The following is a 23865-nucleotide window of genomic DNA, read 5'->3' on the forward strand; positions in this document are numbered from 1 at the left end:
TAGTTCATAGTTATGTAGACTTCTGGGTGGTGTCACAGAGTTATATGATTAGTTCACATTGATATGAAAGGGTTTACATGTTGATGTGGCGAGTACAGACATGACTAAGGTCCGATTAACACTTGTTTTTGACTTTGAGTGGCCTTGGAGTCAACTGAGGACTGTGCAAGGAGAACCATAGGCCACTCAAGTAGCGTTTTCTAGTAGGGAAACTCCACTTGAGCAGCACAAAGCGCCACACACACAGCCCCAAATCGACTCCAGAAGCTTGTGTGTAAATCAGGGCTAATAATTTGGTCAGAGTTTATATAGACATCCGTGTGACTTCTGCCTTTGAGGTTCACCTTGATACGATATGGTTACATAGATGACGAGACTTTCTACCATTCCCATGTCTTAACAAAAAGTTAGCCTGTTTTTAACTCAATCTATGTGGCATCGTGTGGCGCAATCGGTAGGGTGTTTCACCCACAACCGAGAGGTCCCGGGCTCGAGACCACCGATATGCACCGATAAGCCCCGATGTTGTGCCCTTGGGAAAGGCACTTAACACGACTTTCCTCACTTCACTTAGGTGTAAATGAGTACCTAGCTTTGGTTAGGGACGTCCCTCGGATAGGACGTTAAATGGAGGTCCCGTGTTTGAGGAGAGTCACACCTCAAGCACGTTAAAGAACCCACCGCACTTATCGAAAAGAGTAGGGGTCCTTCCTGGTGTGAGTGGTTCAAAACCAACAGTCCTATGGCCGCACATGGGTTCGTCCTTAGTAATAGCCTACGGCTAGTTTGGCAACCCTGGCATGTACATGCTGAACCAATAGATAAATAACATCTATGTGCCCGTTTTATGTGCCTTTGTTGTTATTTTAAGGCATCTGCTATAATTGATAATCACGTCCGGTTGTGCACTGCATGTTGCGCCCCCCTCCCCCTTTATCTTCCCAGGGTGATAAAGGTCGTGAGATCGGGTCATCAATCTGATGACCCCTGCACTGAAGATTTGCTTTCCGTGACCTTGGCTGCAGATTTTCTCATTTGATATGTTGTCGTTGGTGTTGCTAAACATGATAAGGTACAAATTTGACAGAACGATGCACATATAGGTTTCTGTATAATTGCTGACATGACAATTTGCCCTGCTGTTGGGCAGGTCACCAGCAGCCCTTCTGGTGGAGCCTTCAGGAAGGTTGTGTAAACTGGGATGTCTGTTGTGGGTGGAGATGGATCCTTATGTCAGGAGTTCATGTCATAGATAGATAGGACGTTCATGCATGTTTCTATTATATGATAGTGTTTGATCAATGAGCATCTTGTATGATACAGAATCATGGGATTTAACACCACAACGACATATATAGACTTTATGGAGTTGTACATTTTGTCTTTACATGAAACTGCAATTACATCACTGTCTGAAATACCAACAATAATTTTCAACTATATCTCATCAGTGTTAGTTCAGATTAGATGGATTGTATCAGGAGTGAAAGAGCACTTTTCTGGAACAGTCACGTCACCATTTCCACCATTGTCCGTTCTCCAGTAATGTTAGCGGCCCTGCTTCTGGAACTAGAAGCTGTGACTTTGATCCCGGCTGTGTCGCTCTCCCGACATGCACGCTACTGGAAAGGGTCGCAGTCCTTAGGACAGGACGTTAAGCCGTGGTCCACTGTTCATTGTGCTTGTCGAAAAGAGCTAGGGGAATTTCCCCGATGAACATACTTAATATACTATTAAATATTGTACAATATCGTCTGTCTTCTCTGGCACGACCAGTGGAAGACTACATTTTTTGTAGCTCTACATTGAGCTAACCTGGATTGAGATCACTTTCCTTTCCTCTCCTTTTCACCTCCAATGTTTTCCTCACTCCCCAGGAACCAGCGACCCTTATGTGAAGTTCAAGTTTGACGGGAAGCAGGTGTACAAGAGCCGCATCGTGTACAAGAACCTGAACCCGCGCTGGGACGAGAGCTTCTCGCTGCCGGTGGACGACGTGACGAAGCCGCTCGTCCTGAAGGTGTTCGACTACGACAGGGGGCTGCAGGATGACCCCATGGGTCAGGCCTACATCGACCTGGCGTCGCTCCTGATTGACAGGTGGGTGTGATTGATGGGTGGGTTTGATTGACAGGTGAGTTTGATTGACAGGGGGCTGCAGGATGACCCCATGGGTCAGGCCTACATCGACCTGGCGTCGCTCCTGATCGACAGGTGGGTTTGATTGACAGGTGGGTTTGATTGACAGGTGGGTTTGATTGACAGGTGGGTTTGATTGACAGGGGGCTGCAGGATGACCCCATGGGTCAGGCCTACATCGACCTGGCGTCGCTCCTGATTGACAGGTGGGTTTGATTGACAGGTGGGTTTGATTGACAGGTGGGTTTGATTGACAGGTGGGTTTGATTGACAAGTGGAATCAGAGTTCTGGGTTAGGGGTGCTGCAGTTGTATCATGATCATCATGATAGTTGTTGTGTTCCCTGCTGGAAAGAAGAGTTTAAGGTGGATCTGGAGGATCCTCACGTTGGTTAGGGTTCATGGTTAGGTTAGCAGCAGCTGGAGTATGACATGTGATGTACTGTGTTTGTGTTTCCTGCAGGAAAGAAGAGTTTAAGGTGGATCTGGAGGATCCGCATGTTGCAGAAGACTTGGGCTACCTTCTCCTGGACCTCACTCTGGTGCCAAAGACAAGCGACGAGAAGGAAGAGGTGAGTGTCTTCCGTAGTTATGTGCCTTAAGGGATCTCACGTGTCTTAGATGTGTCTGAACATTCTTAGCACCAAATTTGTGTTTGTTACAGGGTAGGCAGCAGGGAGAAGGTTAAAGCCTTTAAAGGGTGTCATGTTTGTATGTTGATAAATCTGTCCAGATTTGCAGCTTGTACTCTTCAGTGCAAACCTGGTGTGTTACACCATGAGGTGGTTTACCAGGTATGCAGTATATACAAACAATACATCATAAGAGGGCCCCCACGCATCCATGTGTCTTAACTGTCTCCCTGCTGCCTGACCCAGTAACCAATTGGCTACCTTAGCAGGCCACAGGTTAAAGGCTCTTGGAAATAAAGCATTCAATTTTTCATTTTTTTCTGTTCTGTGTACAATTGTGTACATGTAGGCAGGGAATAGGCTCCCACAAGCTTGTGTACAAAATTATAATATTCTAATAATCTCATCAGAGTCCCTTCACAATCACAGGATAGCGATTGTGTGTTCAGTAAAGCCTGAGACAATGTCATTATTCCAGCGCCGAGCAGTTTGTGATGATCCCTAAGTGGTCGTTATCGCCGGCGACTGTCAAATCTCGCCAAGAAGACGGATGGGCCGTCAGATAATGTTGTAATCCTCATAGTTACTGCAGGGACCCGGCAGGTGTAAATAGTACATTTTCCACATTAGGACAACATGGCTTAAGAAGCTCTTTTGCAGCCCAAGGGCTGAATGGTGCAGATTTTGGGAATATATGAGTTACAAATTTATTTAAGCACACCATGTAATAGAGTTATACAGTCAACATTTGTTTCATTTAAAGCCTGTTTAAATCTGAAATTTCTTTTTATCTTCTTGGAAATATACTGTGGAGAATTTCAGTAGTTTGTTCACAGCCCTCCTCTAGTAGCTTTTTGGAAAAAGGCTTTGCATCTGAATTTATTTTCTATTTTAATGGATAACGACAATAAGTGTAATTCATATGGAGCCCCAAGATTCCTTAAGTTTTGAAGTCTGTACCCTGAGTGCTGCTTGTGGTCATTCATCTGAATTCCTGAAGGTATGAACATGGTGAGGTTGTGTCTCTAACATGTGTAAGGGTGGTGTGATGAGCATCAACTTCAAGCATTCCGACCTTCAGCAGTAGCAGATTACAGATGAAAGTTTCCAGGTGTAACATTAATACGGCTAACACCCTTACATGCTCTCTCTCCATCTCTGTCCCAGGCAGTCTGCTTCCCTTTGAGTAAGAAGACATACTCAATGGTCCTTGTCTGGTTTGGGGGATTTTGGCAACATTCATGATGAAAAAGAGGCTTGGATCTGTGGGCAGTTTGTTAAGCAGGCCATCTGTACATGTACAGGTTTCTACAGATGTATGCCCAACAGTAAGCATACACTGTCAGTTAAACAGGCCATCTGTACATGCTTAGGTTTCTACAGAATATGGTGTATGCCCAGCAGTGAGCAAAGCATTGAGGCTTAGATAAACTGCCAAGTGGCTTTAACATGAGTTGTGATTTGTTGTTGGTATAATGGTGGAGCACATTCTGTACTTCTGCAGTACGTCTGGATCTGGTATTGGTACATGTAAAGGTTTTTACAGAATGTGAAACTGTTACAGTATGTTCAACAGTCTATTCAGAGTATGGTTTGAACTGTGTCATGGTTATAGCAGGAGTTACCCAGTAGTGATTTGTTGTTGGTACAGTTCATTCTGTTCTTACAATACTGTATTCAATATGTCTACATCTGGTATTGGTGCATGTAAAGGTTTCAACAGAATACATAAAACTGTTACAGTGTGTTCAACTGTCCATTCTGAGGATGGTGTGAGCGGTCTCGTGGCTTCAGCAGGAGTTCCCCAACTTAGTGATTTGTTATTGGTGCGTGTTGGAGCACATTCTGTTCTTATGCAGTATGTCTGGATTTGGTATTCCTTAGGCCACCTCCATGTGACTTGCTGTCATCAATTCACAAGCCTTGAGGCATAAATAAATGAATCCTGACTTGTTGATGCTGACATTTGTCTTCAAGTACAGCCTACAGTCAGGACTCAGGCAGAAGCTATGGCTTCAGGTACCAGAGTTACCGACCTGGGATGGATGTGTTCCAAAAGTAGAGTCCGTGGTCACAGCAGGGGCATCTCCCCTGGACAGAACACCTGCAGCTAGATGTGCAGAGGTTAGGTGCGACAAGAAGTTCAGTGTAATATAACCAGCGGCTGACGGGCGAAACATGACTGATAACTGGTGGACGTACCGACTGATAAGTATCTAATACCAGCTCCAATAAAAAAGAACTTTCAGCGCTGCGATCCTGTAACCCATTATAAATATGACAGATCCCGGCCCAGCAGCCATGAGTAACTGCTGTGTTTATCTGTCCGGAGGGTTTATCACAGACTTTATCTGCATGATGTATTGCTGCAGCTAAAACTCTGTGCTGAGAAGGAACCTGGTATTTCACTCCAATTTGGGTTGGTATTTTCCAAATGCTGAATCCAGTAGACCCAGGGCAAATATAAGTGAGTAAGTAAAGAATGCTGGAGTACATGTTAGGGATTCTCGGTCCACAGTATAACTCAGCATCATTTAACAAGACATGAAAAATGTTTTCCTTTGGATGTGTAGATTCAAGTAACTATTAAGTCTGAACAAGAATAAGATGTCAATGTCAATAGTAATTCTTCCATCCTTCATATATGTATACTTTTACCAATAAAGGGCTCGAAATTCATTTTGGGGAATAGGGGCACAGGTGAGTCTTTACCGAGAGAGATTTAACAAAAGTCAACATAAAATAAAGTAGAATGTCAGCAAAACACCATTTTAAGCCCTATTACCTATCTTAAGAATTTCAATCTGAAATTCTATAGTTAATTTCAAAATTTCAAAGAAGTCATAGATCAAAGCAAGGTATAACAAAGGTTATATTGCTTTTTCTGACACTTTAATTTTGAGAATAGTCTGTATACTAGACAAGTGTACAATAGTACCTTTACCCTGCAGCCTACAAAAATATCTAGGTGCACTGGTTAGCCCACACTGGAAAATCAGGTGTACAGCTACGATTGTGGGTGCACATGGGTGCACATGCCCCAGTATTTGCAGGCCTGCAATAGTTCCCAGCCCCAATCAGAATCTCGTATTTCTCAAAATTGCTCCCATCAATTTCCGAGCTGGCGAGTCAGTAATTTCGAACCCGAGGGGCATTACGTGAAAGCGAGCAGTTTTGCAGTCGAGAGAGCGTTGAGTAATGGCGTGTCAAGCGGAGGACAGAAATTAATGATAGCAGCAGAGCCTCATCAATCTTTGCCTTTTCTTGAAACAGTTGTGTATAAAATGCGTGGATCGACTCTTTTCTCCAGGCAGGCGATACGACTCCCTCTTTCCTCCTGTTTTCTGTGATTTCCCTTGAGTGGTTCTAAGATGAACATTCGGTGCGGTTAGGCTGATTTAAATGATGACTAGATCCCTGTGAAGGAAGGCCATTCAGTGTGTATTAGAAAGCAAATCTAAGGCAATAACACTTTGTCACAGCATTATTCCGAGTGATCAAGGTATATCCATTGTAGGCACTTAGGACCATTACACTAATAGTAGAAATCTCAGCCTATCAAACAAAATTTGGCTTTCAGCCTTCATTTTCTATTGAATTATTATGTACGGTATACAGCATATCATAAAAAAAAACAACCCCAAGAAGTCATATGAAAGTGAGAACTTTGTGCGCAGTGAACCTTGTGCCCAGTGAAGGCAGCTAGTCTTGTGTGTTTACCGACCAGACTGCCTTTCGCTCTGCTGAAAGTGACAGATCAGGTTTTTAAAGAAGAATAACGTCTCCCACAGTGACTGATGGTGGAAGAGGAAATGTCAAAATCTGACCTAATTTCTTGTAGTTTCTCATTCAACACCTCTGGAATCTGAATGATGGTCTTGAATGTTCTTCATACAGTCCTATGGCCGCACATGGGGCAAATGTCGTATTGAGGTCACCTGAGTTAGCGATGAATGGCAGCTTCCCCAGACCCTTGCGATCTAGCCCCGCCAATTGTGCGCTCCTCACAATTTAGCCCATGGCTGCGAAGGGGGAGTAGTTGGCTCACCCAATAAGAACAAAAAATCTAAGCAGAATGTTTACATTGACAATTTGAATGCAGTTAAGAGGGCTTGTTATATTGTGTATAGGATAGGGGCATCATTGTACTGTTTATGGTAAGGGAGGCAGAAGAAACTAGATCATTAGCAACCTTCAAGATAAACTGCTCCTTTTTACGCAGCGACTTTCTACAATCATTTTAAATTGTTGCCTCCAGACTCGAGTCAGTTGTTACGTCTCCTGAGGCTGATTATCGCCGGCTCATAATTTGTCCCGTTGGAATCCTCAAGGTTCTGGCTGTCCACTTTACTGTGTCAGGCTGCAATGAGGACAGATCATCAGGCCTGGGAGAGTTATTATTGTGTTTCATGTTCGTATATGGCCTCTGATTGTCGATATTGATCATGGCGAAACCCTAATTCACACCAGCCCCACAGCATCGATTGGCTAAACTGTCCTGTACAAAAGACAGCCTCTGCCACGTAGGGCACATCTGTGAGCCGACTTAGGTCTATTGCAAAGGTTGTTTCTGATTATGGTCCTAAAAAAATTAGGGCGATAGGTAGGGATTATTCTCTCTTTTTTTTATATTGATTTTAGTTGATCTGGCGATCCAATTAATACAAGTACAGTTATGCAGGTGTCAGGTTAGGGGCGTCTGTTTGATACACTTTTTTTAATGCAACAGAAATGAGTAGAACATGTTGGAGACATTCATCACTCAGATGTCAGATGAAAGGTTTTAAGTGCCTTTCCAGCGGTTGAACCAAAAAAATCTGCTACAATTGGCAGATTTTGCTAGAGTTGGTTGGGTAGCCAGAAACACATTTTTACCACTAAAGAGACCTGTCCTTCATGCTGAAACCATAGATACTCATATCTGACATCCCCTCCTCGGTTACTGCTACAAAAAAGGCTGCAGTTGGTAGATTCGCTAGAGTTGGAAGCGTAACCAGAAACACAGCATGTTTACCACTAAGCCTCACCACACTTGCACCAGTACTAGCTGGGGACCTGTCCCTGGTGCTGAAACCATAGCTACTGATATCTGATATTCCTTACTCAGTTGCTCCTGTTGCTCATAGCTTTTCAAAAAGGCTACGGTTGGGGTAGATTTCGCTAAAGTTGGTAGGGTACCCAGAAACACAGCATTTTTACCGATAGGCCTTACTATCTGTATCTGTATCTATATAGCCGGTATAACCTCCCTTCGGCGTAACACACCACTATACTTGCACCAGTACTAGCTGGGGGACCTCTCCGTGGTGCTGAAACTACAGTTATTGACATCCCCTACTCAGTTCCTGCTGTTGCTCTTAGCATTCTCAGCCTGAAGGTTTTAATCTAGAATTTTCCTTGTGACTTTTATTTGGCAATAACTGGTACAACTATTGATATTTCAAGCCAATGGCATTTGTATCTGAAAATAATTTTACATGAGTTTGTGGTAGTACCCTGTCACCAGTGAGGTAGTATATGATATAATCAAAACTGTGAAAGTTGCTGGTATTCCATGTGTAGGAATGTGGCTAGGTATGTGCTGTATTGTATGCATAGATATGAACCACAAAGAAATCGATTCCCTACAGAGAATATGAGTAATATCCATATAATATGGCATGTATTGATCTGCTAAAGCTGTAATGTATTAATAATTGTCCATGATATATTTTGTCAATAGTGCAGTGTCCTCTACTTCTTTCTGTAAAAAAGCATCATTCTTTATTTTAATTTGTGTTTTGATATGAGCATGAAAATGTACTGAATATGATAAAGATGAAAATACCTTTTTTCTTAATTTTAAGATAATGATTGAAATTGCTTCCATGGAACCCGTTTTATTGCAATATTTTGTTGTCAGTAGGACAAAAATGAAAGACAAGACAAATGAGGAGAATTTTATCTGTTTGGAGTTTGATTCTCGTGTCTTACATGTCATCAGTCTTTTGCATGATAAACGGATAACTGTGGCTTCAATAGTCAGGAATGATGACTGTCCTCCATATTTACTAGTGCATAACTGATGTATGATAGCTGTACTGGATAGGGACGGCTTGTCAGGGTGTCTGGCACTGGTCATCTGTCCAGAAACTATCACAGTAGCCTTTGTCCTGAGTACTCCGTGGTAGGGCATGTGGGAAGTGGACACAGGAATAATGATCATCCTCCATGTTTATTGGTGCATGGCTGAAGTATGATAGCTGCACTGGATAAGGATGGGCTGGCAGAAAGTTTGGCACAGTGGCACCAGTTTATTGTGGACAATGATTTTTTTTGACATATCGGGTTATATTTGTTCTACTGAATGTCGTCCACTTTTGTCTCCTGACTGCATGTAGCATGTCTAGTCCTGAAGTTGAAGGGACAACCCAGCTGTCTTGACATGAAATAAGAAATAGAAGAGATTTGTTCAGAAAACAGACACAGCAGCAGAACTTTTGTCTTAATCTTCTACCATATTTTCTAGTGCCCACCCGTGTGTCAGGGACCCCAGCAGCAGTATAATCAAATAATGGATACTTCTTCTACGGTAGCAAAATGGTTATGTTAGCCAAGACAGCATCCATGGATCTGACTGCTGATGATGATAGAATCAGCCGGTTGAGAATGACCAAAGGGGCACCTTAATCTGTGCTTCAGGCTGACCTGTGAACCTGAGGTCCGTTATCGTGAAATCCTGATCGGCGGTGAGGATTAAGTCAGCTTCACAAACGTGCCAACCTTAATCCCTGCTCGCTGCCCAAAACCACCATCACAACGGTGTCATCAAAGCCCCCTGCCCAAAACCACCATCACAACGGTGTCATCAAAGCCCCCTGCCCAAAACCACCATCACAACGGTGTCATCAAAGCCCCCTGCCCAAAACCACCATCACAACGGTGTCATCAAAGCCCCCTGCCCAAAACCACCATCACAACGGTGTCATCAAAGCCCCCTGCCCAAAACCACCATCACAACGGTGTCATCAAAGCCCCCTGCCCAAAACCACCATCACAACAGTGTCATCAAAGCCCCCTGCCCAAAACCACCATCACAACGGTGTCATCAAAGCCCCCTGCCCAAAACCACCATCACAACGGTGCCATCAAAGCCCCCTGCCCAAAACCACCATCGGAATGATGTCATCAAAGCCCCCTGCCCAAAACCACCATCACAACAGTGTCATCAAAGCCCCCTGCCCAAAACCACCATCACAACGGTGCCATCAAAGCCCCCTGCCCAAAACCACCATCACAACGGTGCCATCAAAGCCCCCTGCCCAAAACCACCATCGGAATGATGTCATCAAAGCCCCCTGCCCAAAACCACCATCACAACAGTGTCATCAAAGCCCCCTGCCCAAAACCACCATCACAACGGTGTCATCAAAGCCCCCTGCCCAAAACCACCATCACAACGGTGCCATCAAAGCCCCCTGCCCAAAACCACCATCGGAATGATGTCATCAAAGCCCCCTGCCCAAAACCACCATCACAACGGTGTCATCAAAGCCCCCTGCCCAAAACCACCATCACAACAGTGCCATCAAAGCCCCCTGCTCAAAACCACCATCACAACGGTGTCATCAAAGCCCCCTGCCCAAAACCACCATCACAACGGTGTCATCAAAGCCCCCTGCCCAAAACCACCATCACAACGGTGCCATCAAAGCCCCCTGCCCAAAACCACCATCACAACGGTGTCATCAAAGCCCCCTGCCCAAAACCACCATCACAACGGTGTCATCAAAGCCCCCTGCCCAAAACCACCCTCACAACGGTGTCATCAAAGCCCCCTGCCCAAACCACCATCACAACGGTGTCATCAAAGCCCCCTGGCCAAAACCACCATCACAACGGTGTCATCAAAGCCCCCTGCCCAAAACCACCATCACAACGGTGTCATCAAAGCCCCCTGCCCAAAACCACCATCACAACGGTGTCATCAAAGCCCCCTGCCCAAAACCACCATCGGAATGATGTCATCAAAGCCCCCTGCCCAAAACCACCATCACAACGGTGCCATCAAAGCCCCCTGCCCAAAACCACCATCACAACGGTGCCATCAAAGCCCCCTGTCCAAAACCACCATCACAACAGTGTCATCAAAGCCCCCTGGCCAAAACCACCCTCACAACAGTGTCATCAAAGCCCCCTGCCCAAAACCACCATCACAACAGTGTCATCAAAGCCCCCTGCCCAAAACCACCATCACAACGGTGCCATCAAAGCCCCCTGCCCAAAACCACCATCACAACAGTGTCATCAAAGCCCCCTGCCCAAAACCACCATCACAACGGTGCCATCAAAGCCCCCTGTCCAAAACCACCATCACAACAGTGTCATCAAAGCCCCCTGGCCAAAACCACCATCACAACAGTGTCATCAAAGCCCCCTGCCCAAAACCACCATCACAACGGTGTCATCAAAGCCCCCTGCCCAAAACCACCATCACAACGATGTCATCAAAGCCCCCTGCCCAAAACCACCATCACAACGGTGTCATCAAAGCCCCCTGCCCAAAACCACCATCACAACGGTGTCATCAAAGCCCCCTGCCCAAAACCACCATCACAACGGTGTCATCAAAGCCCCCTGCCCAAAACCACCCTCACAACGGTGTCATCAAAGCCCCCTGCCCAAAACCACCATCACAACGGTGTCATCAAAGCCCCCTGCCCAAAACCACCATCACAACGGTGTCATCAAAGCCCCCTGCCCAAAACCACCATCACAACAGTGTCATCAAAGCCCCCTGGCCAAAACCACCATCACAACGGTGTCATCAAAGCCCCCTGCCCAAAACCACCCTCACAACGGTGTCATCAAAGCCCCCTGTCCAAAACCACCATCACAACAGTGTCATCAAAGCCCCCTGCCCAAAACCACCATCACAACGGTGTCATCAAAGCCCCCTGCCCAAAACCACCATCACAACGGTGTCATCAAAGCCCCCTGTCCAAAACCACCATCACAACAGTGTCATCAAAGCCCCCTGGCCAAAACCACCATCACAACAGTGTCATCAAAGCCCCCTGCCCAAAACCACCATCACAACAGTGTCATCAAAGCCCCCTGGCCAAAACCACCCTCACAACGGTGTCATCAAAGCCCCCTGTCCAAAACCACCATCACAACAGTGTCATCAAAGCCCCCTGCCCAAAACCACCATCACAACGGTGTCATCAAAGCCCCCTGCCCAAAACCACCATCACAACGGTGTCATCAAAGCCCCCTGCCCAAAACCACCATCACAACGGTGTCATCAAAGCCCCCTGCCCAAAACCACCATCACAACGGTGTCATCAAAGCCCCCTGCCCAAAACCACCATCACAACGGTGCCATCAAAGCCCCCTGCCCAAAACCACCATCACAACAGTGTCATCAAAGCCCCCTGCCCAAAACCACCATCACAACGGTGCCATCAAAGCCCCCTGTCCAAAACCACCATCACAACAGTGTCATCAAAGCCCCCTGGCCAAAACCACCATCACAACAGTGTCATCAAAGCCCCCTGCCCAAAACCACCCTCACAACGGTGTCATCAAAGCCCCCTGTCCAAAACCACCATCACAACAGTGTCATCAAAGCCCCCTGCCCAAAACCACCATCACAACGGTGCCATCAAAGCCCCCTGCCCAAAACCACCATCACAACAGTGTCATCAAAGCCCCCTGGCCAAAACCACCATCACAACAGTGTCATCAAAGCCCCCTGCCCAAAACCACCCTCACAACGGTGTCATCAAAGCCCCCTGTCCAAAACCACCATCACAACAGTGTCATCAAAGCCCCCTGCCCAAAACCACCATCACTGTGACAACAGTCTCATTAAAGCCCCCTGCCCAAAACCACCATCACAACGGTGTCATCAAAGCCCCCTGCCCAAAACCACCATCACAACGATGTCATCAAAGCCCCCTGCCCAAAACCACCATCACAACGGTGTCATCAAAGCCCCCTGCCCAAAACCACCATCACAACGGTGTCATCAAAGCCCCCTGCCCAAAACCACCATCACAACGGTGCCATCAAAGCCCCCTGCCCAAAACCACCTTCACAACGGTGCCATCAAAGCCCCCTGCCCAAAACCACCATCACAACAGTCTCATTAAAGCCCCCTGCCCAAAACCACCATCACAACGGTGCCATCAAAGCCCCCTGCCCAAAACCACCTTCACAACGGTGTCATCAAAGCCCCCTGCCCAAAACCACCATCACAACGGTGTCATCAAAGCCCCCTGTCCAAAACCACCATCACAACAGTGTCATCAAAGCCCCCTGCCCAAAACCACCATCACAACGGTGTCATCAAAGCCCCCTGCCCAAAACCACCATCACAACGGTGTCATCAAAGCCCCCTGCCCAAAACCACCCTCACAACGGTGTCATCAAAGCCCCCTGTCCAAAACCACCATCACAACGGTGTCATCAAAGCCCCCTGCCCAAAACCACCATCACAACGGTGTCATCAAAGCCCCCTACCCCAAAACCACCATCACAACGGTGTCATCATAGCCCCCTGTCCAAAACCACCATCACAACGGTGTCATCAAAGCCCCCTGCCCAAAACCACCATCACAACGGTGTCATCAAAGCCCCCTACCCCAAAACCACCATCACAACGGTGTCATCAAAGCCCCCTGCCCAAAACCACCATCACAACGGTGTCATCAAAGCCCCCTGTCCAAAACTGCTTCATTACCACAGTGTGATGTTAGGAGCAGCTGACAGGTGCTGAAGTGTTGTTGTTCTGACTTGTTTCGGGAGTGACAAGCACTGTCAAAGTAGCTGTTATGTGTGCATTTTCTAATCCGTTATTCCTCTGTTAGGTTTAAGTTGATGTGATCATATTGAAAACCATTTCGTCATGACTCTTATCAGTGACCAGGCCAACACCTAACCTTATTTAAACAGTCTTGTACGTTGATGAAGGTTAGACATCCAGGTAGTAAGATACGCCAAACATAGTTACTCAAGCAACTGGATAAAATTTTTCAAAATTTTTGTTTCAAATTTTATCCAGTTGCTGGAGTAACTATTTTTGGCGTTAACAGTCTTGTACTTTGCAAGCTTCTTTTGAATTAATAGATCTAGGGGTGTCGAGCTTGATGAAAGGTTCAATCTGGTAAAAAAAGTCACAGAAAAGACAAAAGAAGAGATTCCCACTTCTTGACAGCACTGTAACTGTTACAGCAAGTTATGGTACTGCACTGCTGTGAAGACTAGATCACAATCCAAGGAAAACACATCAGGAGAAAGCTTCTTATTTTCAGGGAGATGCCATCATGATAAAGGTACAGCAGAGTGTTGGTGAGAACTGGGTCAGTGCGGTATGTTAGCCAGTATTGATCGCTTGGTCAGCAGGCTCGTGATTTGGTTTGTTTCTCATTAGACAAGATCAGGAGATTGGAGAATCTTATTTGGACATAATGAGCTTCACTGTGGAAATGTACTGCTGCATGTTTGGTGATATTTCAGCAATGAAATCCTGCAGTTTTTTCTCCAACTCTCTAGATTAAACCTAGAACATTTCAGGTTACTGAAGTCAATGTACCCATTTCCTGACATGGTGGAGGTATTTGAGAGAAGATTTATCCTTGAATCTCATGATTGTTTGGACACGACAAGCTTCATTGTAGAATTGTGCTGCTGCTGGTATTTCTGTCAGGAAATTGGGCTGTTTTTTTCTATCACACTAATGCTAGAAGTAGAACATAGGTTGTTCAAACCGGCGTCAATGTACTGCCACAGTGGAGCTATTTGAGAGAAAATGATGAGCTCAGTATTGATCTTCCCTGTGGAAGTAAGCCGATGCATGTAATGATGTATGGCAACATTTCAGCCTTGTGCTAGTCTAAGAACATTTCAGATCCTTAAAGTTGGCATCAATGTTCACATTTTCTGTCACAATGAAGCTAATTTGACTGTTTCAAAATTCTATCCAGTTGCTTTGGCGTATCTTACTACCTGGATGTCTAACCTTCATCAACGTAAGATGTGAAGCTATTTGAATTTGAGAGAAGATGTGATATCGTGCTGGGGCACAGTTATCTTCCCTGTGGAAGTGAACCGCTGCATGTTCAGTGATATTTCAGCAGGGCATTCCTGCTGTTTTTATCCGTTAAACTGAATAAATGCTAAAATGTTTCAGATCCTTTGTTGGCATCAATGTTCGCAATTACTGTCGCCATGGAGCTGTTTCAGAGAACATTTGAATCTCATGATCAATGAGTGGCCATGATAAGCCACATTATAGAAATGCTGCATTGGTATTTCACTAAGGAAATTGAGCTACTTATACTTACTTAGTAATACTTTACCTGCTAGAACCAGACTTGGAAGCTTTCTTCACTCCACCCTATCTTCTATCAGGGACTGGATTTCCTCCACTTAGCTGTTTTGATCCATTAGTGCTGAAACGTTCCAGATCCTTAGAGTTGGCGTCGATGTTTTCACTTACCTTCCCAGTGAAGCTATTTGAGAGAAAAAGTTATCCTTAGATCAGTTTTGAACATAACAATTAGGGTCACTGTGGAAGTGAACTGCTGCTTGTACGGTGATATTTCAGCCGGGAAGTTGAGCTGTTTTATCGACACTTTAGTGATAGAACGTTCCAGATTTTTCAATCTGGTGTCAATGTTCCCGTTTACTTTCACAGCGAAGCTAATTGAAGGAGGATTTTAATACCTTCAATTTTTTGAAATCACTGTCAGACTCTTGTTATGGAGATTGAGATGGACTGTAATGAGTCAAATGCAATTTAGCATGTTGGCTGCAAAAAGGTTTCAATCAATAAACCAGTCATATATCACACACTAAAGCTCCAGGTACAAAATATAACAGTTGTAAATTATTGACTTAAAGGCTAATAAACCACATAGTCCTCGTGCACCACGTAATACATATCAGAAATATAACAGAAAAGGGGAAATAACTGCATATATCTCCTGGAGAATTCTTTAACACTCAAAATTCATTTGGGCATTTTGGTGAATGCCAAAATAGAGGAGGATAGAAATTGCTATTCCCTGATTGACCAAAAGAATAGATATTTTTCCTGCCAATCATTCTTGACGAATGAATGTACAAAATCCTGTCTTGTGTTTTTATCAGGGAAATGTTACAGTAGTAAATACAGGGCTCGAAATTCTTTTTTGGAAATTGGTGCACCCAACCCCAAAAAATAGGTGCACAGAAAAGAAAATTGGGTGCACCACATGAAATAAAGTTGGATGTCAACAAAACATAAGTTTGACACTACAGTCAAACCTGTCTATAGCGGTCACTCAAGGGACTGGCCAAAACTGGCCGCTAAGGACAGGTGGCCGCTATGGAGAAAATGTTGATTAATTGACCACAAGTGACATATGTTTTCAGTACCCACTGAGATACATTTATTCACCGTACAGTACACATGTAAACAGGTAAAGGCACATTTTAGAAGTTCGATTGTTGTTCGTTTACTCCTAGTTAGTTAAAAACAAAATACATGTTGCTCAGTTGTCACTTACTGTTCGTTTTCGACTGTTTTCAAACATAAAATCGTGGCGACAATTTTCCTCTTGATGCGTTCGTTCGGTTCCCGCGTGGCTTGTGTTGATCAGCATCTACCATTATGCTAATAGGGTACTCAGAAGAAGGTCGTTCTTTTGAGGGCTTTTTGTCTTTTCAGAAAATTGCAACAGCCCAAATTTTACATCATAGTAATATTATCCACATTTAGTTTGAAGCTTTTGGTTTAGTAATTATCCTCAGTGATACTTTGCAGCAAAATAAATTTAGTATATTATACCTCCGTAACAGTGGTGTCTTCCGATGACCTTTATGCTGCTACCTATCCAGTTTGTATCAGGGCCATTTTGAAAATTGCGCGAAACACGTTTTGAGCACAATTTGAATGAATTCCCGGTGAAAACGGAAATTGGGCCGGCATTCAAACATTTCGCGAACTTACCGCATCAGGTACATGTGTGGGTTGTATTTTCCAAAAAGTTGCCGTAATATTTGTCCAGTCGAAATGCACAGAAATGGTCAATTTTACCTCGAATTGTACAAACACTTGCCATGTGAAGAAAATTATACTTGACTTCGCGTCAAACCTTGGATTTTCTAACAAAGATAAAACATTCTGGTTTTCTTTATTATGATCCTATCCAGTTGAGTCCACATAAATTTGATGACTGCGTGAAAAAATGAAGATTTTGAAGCCGGCGTGCGGTGGCGATGCGGCCTCTACCGGCGCGCCGTGACCGTTATTGACAGTGTTACTGTACTCGCGGGACCGAAAATCGTCTGGCCGCGACCGCGTTGGACAGGTGGCCGCTATAGCCTAATTCTTAATGCTTATGTCAATGGGAAAAATCCAAGGGACCGACAAAAAGTGACCACTATGGGCAGGTGGCCGCTATGCAAAGGTGACCGCTAATACAGGTTTGACTGTACTGCCTCTCTTAGAACTTCAATCTGTAATTCTATCCAGATTTCAAATTTCAACCAAGCAATAGATCAAATCAAGTACAACAAAAGGTTATATTGCTTTTTCTGATACTTACATTTCAAGAATAATTTGTATGCTTGTGTACAAGAGAATCTTTGTCCTATAGCCTACAAAAATATCTAGGTGCACTGATTCACCCACAGTCAAAAATTAGGTGCACAGCTCCAATTTTGGGTGCACACAGGTGCACATACACCTACTATTTTGAGCCCTGAAATATTTAGCAGCCCGGAGTAGACTCTCAACGTTGGTGTTGGTAAATCTACTTTGTGAAAATTAACCAAAGTACAGCCCACCAGATAATCACAAGTTTTCTCTGATTCAACAACAAAGTTTGAATGTTGTTCTTGATGTCCCCCCTGAGTCTGAATGATGACAACCGGGAACTGCCTTGGTTTTGCCGGTTTGGCTGTTTGCGTGTTTTTGTTCCCAGCGGCAGCATGTGAGAGTATTGCGGCTAACGCACGGTGGTGACGTCAGTAATCTGACTAACATGATTGCAGGTAATAAGGGTGGGAGGTTTCCCCTGCTGCTAGATTTGAGATGTACATCTGTGTGTAAGAACACATTTATCAACGTTGGTGAAGTTTGAAGGTGTGTGTTCTTTTGATATATAGCTGCAGTTACTGTATTGTTGTGTGTTTACATAGCTTACATGTATACATACTACATGTTACATGACTGTACATTAGTATGCTTCAATGATATACCTGTCTTCTGTTCATATATATAGAGGTTACAGCATATTTGTTGAGTCATATTTGAAAGTTTGTGTCCTTTTGATGTGTACAGCTAGCTGTGTTGTTGTGCATTCATCTGTGAACAATCTGCACAAAATGGATGATATTTGTGTGCTTCAGTGTATAGTAATCTCTCCTAATAACATAGATCTGCACCATATTTATAGAGTCATATTTCCAACTGAAGCACAAGATATGCTGTAGATTGAACAAGACATTGTTATTGCTGTTGCGTTACTTTGTTAACTATTTGGTATCGTTGTTCAGAACAAGGAAAAATCTGTGGGTTTGTTGCTGCAGATGATATCAGTGAATCCTGCTCAACTGTCTGTGTGTGGGCTTGAAATTTACCAAAGTTTACGATCGTTGTTTATTTTTAAACTTTTCTTGAAAAATCTCACTGTGGTCATAGAACCCTGGAGACCCTAAAGGCTAACTTATTCGCTGTTAGTGTGTCTGCATATTTCCAACATGGTTCAGTTGCCGGGGTGAAGTAAGTACTACTCAGAACAGCAGATGGTGAAATGGAATAATGTCTGAGGGCTACAATTGTATGGCAGCAACTATTCCAGATTTTACCGGCTTTATTTGATTTACCAGTAAGTGTTTCAACAAGCAGCAGTAAAGTCTATTTCGTATAGTTCACAGGACATCTAAATTCAATGATATATTTAGACAGCTCAGGGTTTATAATCATAGGCATTCAGATGAAGGAGGTGAAAGCTAGAAATGATTGGATAATCTCTAGAGTTGACATTGCAGTGAGAATGTCTGGTGGTCTCCCACATTGTGTGTTTCTGTTTTTATCTCATCTCGTGAGCAGCAGCAGACTGTGTGTCCTGATGAGCGTTATAAGATAATAGTGGCTTATACTGGATATTAGCAATTAGATGTTTAACAGCCTCATGATTTTAGACTTCTTAAATGTAGATGTAATTTGACAATCAGTACAAACATTGAGCTAATACAGTCAAACATGCGCAGGCAACCACCTCCAGTCACAAGCCACATTAAAACAGTCCCATCCAGTTTTACATAGTTAACCCCACCCTGTCCTCAGCAGCCACCTGTCCAGAGCTATTTTTCCCTGTCCCTCGAGCGGTTGCTGAATCCAGGTTTGCCTGGATCTTCCAGTCTCCTCAGCTCCAATTTTCCTGCCTTGGAGTCTAGGCTGATCCTGTCAGACATTATCCTAATGCAGCCTCACACAATCCCCTGTGGGACTGCAGTATTACCGCTGGGTAGGCGTCCATATTAGCAGGCAGCCTCCTCTAAAGGAGATTGTCTGAGATTGGTCAGCTCCGACCGTGCCTGGCATTAGATGGGGCTGGTTAGTTCTGCTGTGGTGTGCTGGTTTCACTGCTCTGTTGTTCCCCTCAGGGCTATAACTGTTCTGCAGCACAGGTGAGGTGAGGTGGTCCGTGTTGGGTCTCTGTGATTTGTGTGCAGCCTGAGTGTGAACGATGTCACATTAGTCATGTTGGCTTCCTGTCTAAGGAAGGTCAAACGTTGAGGCTCGTGTGATGCCAGTGGAATTATTTCCGCACTCATCTTAAGAAAGATGGATGCCCTCATGGCAGAGCAGTCGACGTTTTCCTCTGACATGTGTCTCATCGCATCCGTGCCTGAGTCTGGGTGACCTTGTGAGTATCACGGATACTCTGCCAACCACCTTCCCACTGTTTTCTGCTATCCAGAGGGTCTCACTCAGGCTGAGCCCTGTCAGCTATCTGATGCAAGCCAACAATGTATTTTGTATCATCCTATATCTATATCTGATCATATACAGACTGAGTGACTGTTATGTATGTGTATCATCATCATCATCATGTAATTGTATGTTGATTACCTTCAGTTGGTTGTGTGAGTGACACATTTATAATTTTCCAGTTCAGAATCTAACACATATTTTGACTCTGCCTTTAGTCTGTCGTGTTTTTCAGTCTGATATGACCATTTATGTACATATCATAATGGGTTTTGGGGATTACCACATCGTAACATGCAAGCCGTGCAATAGTGCCTGGTAGAAGAAGAACTGTTTAAACATTTAACTGCAGTTATCCCTGGAATCTTAGGAACTACAAATACTTCACGTATACTGTGACTTAAAGCAACTTACACTGAAAATTTATCTTCTTAGATGTCTTATTCTGTGTCTCCATGAAACTAGCTATTTGCGGGATGGGCATTCCGGCACATTGTTACAGGCACCTCCTGCAGGGAACTGCCTTGTAATGAGGCATGTTGTATGGAGCCAAGCTGGGAATGAGGTAGGAAATGGATCGGCTCACTTTAGACCAGCAATATAGGACTGATATAGGAGGGCTGTTTAGGCCTTTAGAGTACTAGTGACCATTAGACAATAGCTGGATGTCTGGTATTACATTGTGACTGTTTATTGCTGGGGTGCAGCAGCTATTCCATCTACATACAGTTTGCAAGCAGTAGGGTGGGGGGGGTGATACAGTTGCACACAGTAGGAGGGGGGTGGGGCTGATACAGTTGCACACAGTAGGAGGGGGGGTGGGGCTGATACAGTTGCACACAGTAGGAGGGGGGTGGGGCTGATAGAGTTGCACACAGTAGGAGGGGGGTGGGGCTGATAGAGTTGCACACAGTTGGAGGGGGGTGGGGCTGATAGAGTTGCACACAGTAGGAGGGGGGTGGGGCTGATACAGTTGCACACAGTAGGAGGGGGGTGGGGCTGATACAGTTGCACACAGTAGGAGGGGGGTGGGGCTGATACAGTTGCACACAGTAGGAGGGGGGGGCTGATAGAGTTGCACACAGTAGGAGGGGGGTGGGGCTGATACAGTTGCACACAGTAGGAGGGGGGGGCTGATACAGTTGCACACAGTAGGAGGGGGGTGGGGCTGATACAGTTGCACACAGTAGGAGGGGGGGTTGATACAGTTGCACACAGTAGGAGGGGGTGGGGCTGATACAGTTACACACAGTAGGAGGGGGTGGGGCTGATACAGTTGCACACAGTAGGAGGGGGTGGGGCTGATACAGTTGCACACAGTAGGAGGGGGTGGGGCTGATAGAGTTGCACACAGTAGGAGGGGGTGGGGCTGATACAGTTGCACGCAGTAGGAGGGGGGGGGGCTGATACAGTTCCACACAGTAGGAGGGGGGGGGGGCTGATACAGTTGCACACAGTAGGAGGGGGGTGGGGCTGATACAGTTGCACACAGTAGGAGGGGGGTGGGGCTGATACAGTTGCACACAGTAGGAGGGGGGTGGGGCTGATACAGTTGCACACAGTAGGAGGGGGGGGGCTGATACAGTTGCACACAGTAGGAGGGGGGGGGGGCTGATACAGTTGCACACAGTAGGAGGGGGTGGGGCTGATAGAGTTGCACACAGTAGGAGGGGGGTGGGGCTGATGGAGTTGCACACAGAACGAGGGGGGAGGGCTGATACAGTTGCACACAGTAGGAGGGGGTGGGGCTGATAGAGTTGCACACAGTAGGAGGGGGGTGGGGCTGATAGAGTTGCACACAGTAGGAGGGGAGTGGGGCTGATACAGTTGCACACAGTAGGAGGGGGGTGGGGCTGATACAGTTGCACACAGTAGGAGGGGAGTGGGGCTGATACAGTTGCACACAGTAGGAGGGGGGTGGGGCTGATACAGTTGCACACAGTAGGAGGGGGGTGGGGCTGATACAGTTGCACACAGTAGGAGGGGGTGGGGCTGATACAGTTGCACACAGTAGGAGGGGGTGGGGCTGATACAGTTGCACACAGTAGGAGGAGGGGGGGTTGATACAGTTGCACACAGTTGGAGGGGGGTGGGGCTGATACAGTTGCACACAGTAGGAGGGGGTGGGGCTGATAGAGTTGCACACAGTAGGAGGGGGTGGGGCTGATACAGTTGCACACAGTAGGAGGGGGGTGGGGCTGATACAGTTGCAGCAAGGGAGGCTGCAGTTAATCATTATGGAGGCTGTGGTAGGGGTTTCCCAAGGCAGGTTGATTCAGGAATGAACTATCATGTCAGCTCCACAGGTAGTGTGCATGTAATGACTGGCATCATGACCTCCAAATAACTGTTCTATAAGAAATCATTCTATCCTAAGGCTTGAAAGCTTTCCATGTCTTTTCCTTCAGATCTTGTGGCCCTCTTGCGCCAGTGATAAGTGTGCAGCCTTGAGTCAGCGCTGTTTCCCTGATCCTTAGAAAGCCTGACAGATGTTAAAGACTAAAGTGTCGCATTTGGAGTTTGATTATGCTCCCTGGCTGCCAGTTTCTATAATCTTACTGCAGATAAAATGACCAACAGCTTTACTCAATCTCTGTGGTCCCAGTGGACTATTATGAGACTTAACATAATGATGAAATATGTGATGTGCTGAAAGGCAAGAAAATGAGCTATGTTTGTATGAAGGTAGATAATTGGATGCCTATGTGCATATGGTCCAGCTAATAACACTGTGCATTGCCCCACTTTATATAGCATAGAACTGTATAATCTGTCATTCCCTACATCTTATCAGAAGGAGGTTCTTGTTCTGTGTATGATTCTGATCCTCTTTCCCCTGGACATTGCAATGGTTTTATACGGCTTCATACGAGCATCTTTAACACAGCGTATAATGCATGGTGTAGAAAATGTCTTATAATTGTGCAATGCAAACTTAGTGTATATGTTACAAACTTCAAGACATTCTGAATTAGAGTGCAATAAATGGTGCTACATTATCAAGTATAGCTTGATGAGATTTGTGTGTACAAAAACAGCTACTAAACTATTTCCTGACATCTAGGTTGTAAAGTCTGTGTTCGTGTGTGTGTGTGTGCATGTGCATGTTGTGTGTGCATGTGTATGTGTGTGTGTGCATGTGTTTGTGTGTGTGTGTGTTTGTGTGTGTGTGTGTGTGCATGTGTATGTGTGTGTGCATGTGTATGTGTGTGTGCATGTGTTTGTGTGTGTGTGTGTTTGTGTGTGCATGTGCATGTGTGTGTGCATGTGTATGTGTGTGTGTGCATGTGTTTGTGTGTGTGTGTTTGTGTGTGTGTGTGTGCATGTGTATGTGCGTTTGTGTGTGTGTCTGTGTGCATGTGCTTGTATGTGTGTGTGTGTGTGTGTGTGTGTGTGCATGTGTGTGCTTGTGTATAGTGAAAGAGGTGAAGTTTGCCATCTCTGACTGCATTCTTTTCTTCCAGTATTTCAGGGAGGACCGGTATTTTTCCCTTTTGGACCTGTTGAAATTGACCCACTTGAAAAAGGAGAAGGTTTCTGACTTGTTTGTTCAGCTTTGCTTGTGTGCTGGGACACTGGGACACGCTCAGCAGCATGGTGATGGGGTGTGTGTGTGTGTGGGGGGGGGGGGGGGGGGGGTTATGACTCCTTATGGCCAGGCTGGATAACTGCCCGATGCTTGCACACCTGGACCTTCCCAGTAACCCTTTCTGCTCGGCCTGACTAACCTGTTGTGGTTTGTTATTGTGCATGTTTGAAAGCTCTCTGCCCTAAAACCAGGATTGTGCTGGAACTTGAGCAGAAGGCCGTTGTATAGTCTCTGAGGGGAGTAGATACCGTAAAATCCCTATTTACGTACGCACTTTTTAAACTTTTCAAGTCGCAAGCAGGTGCTCCAGGCCGACGCCAAAGTCGGGGTGCGTACGTTAGGAGGGGTTCTTCCTCGTAAAAATCGCATATCAGCTTGAGAGTATAGTACATCTTCATGCAAATGAAGTGTGGAATGCTACCACACAATCAAGAATAAATAATACATGATTGTAATTTAAATTGTTTGACATTTTCTACCCAGAAACATTTTCTCAGTAACCCTTTAAGTCCGTAAACATCATCGGAAGGATGATCA

The 23865-nt window shown here is 45.2% G+C and overlaps 1 protein-coding gene across 1 annotated transcript in view; it reads left to right on the forward strand.

Annotated features, from left to right (window-relative positions):
- LOC136427088 (multiple C2 and transmembrane domain-containing protein 1-like) overlaps positions 1-23865 on the forward strand; it is a 92625-nt gene that overhangs the window by 66740 nt on the left and 2020 nt on the right. Inside the window, exons 5-7 of the mRNA XM_066415807.1 lie at positions 1878-2100; positions 2602-2710; positions 23204-23272. Coding sequence (XP_066271904.1) covers positions 1878-2100; positions 2602-2710; positions 23204-23272 — 401 coding nt within the window. The remainder of the gene's footprint in view (positions 1-1877; positions 2101-2601; positions 2711-23203; positions 23273-23865) is intronic.

This window comes from Branchiostoma lanceolatum, chromosome 2, assembly GCF_035083965.1.
Source record: "Branchiostoma lanceolatum isolate klBraLanc5 chromosome 2, klBraLanc5.hap2, whole genome shotgun sequence".
Lineage (NCBI taxonomy): Eukaryota > Metazoa > Chordata > Leptocardii > Amphioxiformes > Branchiostomatidae > Branchiostoma > Branchiostoma lanceolatum.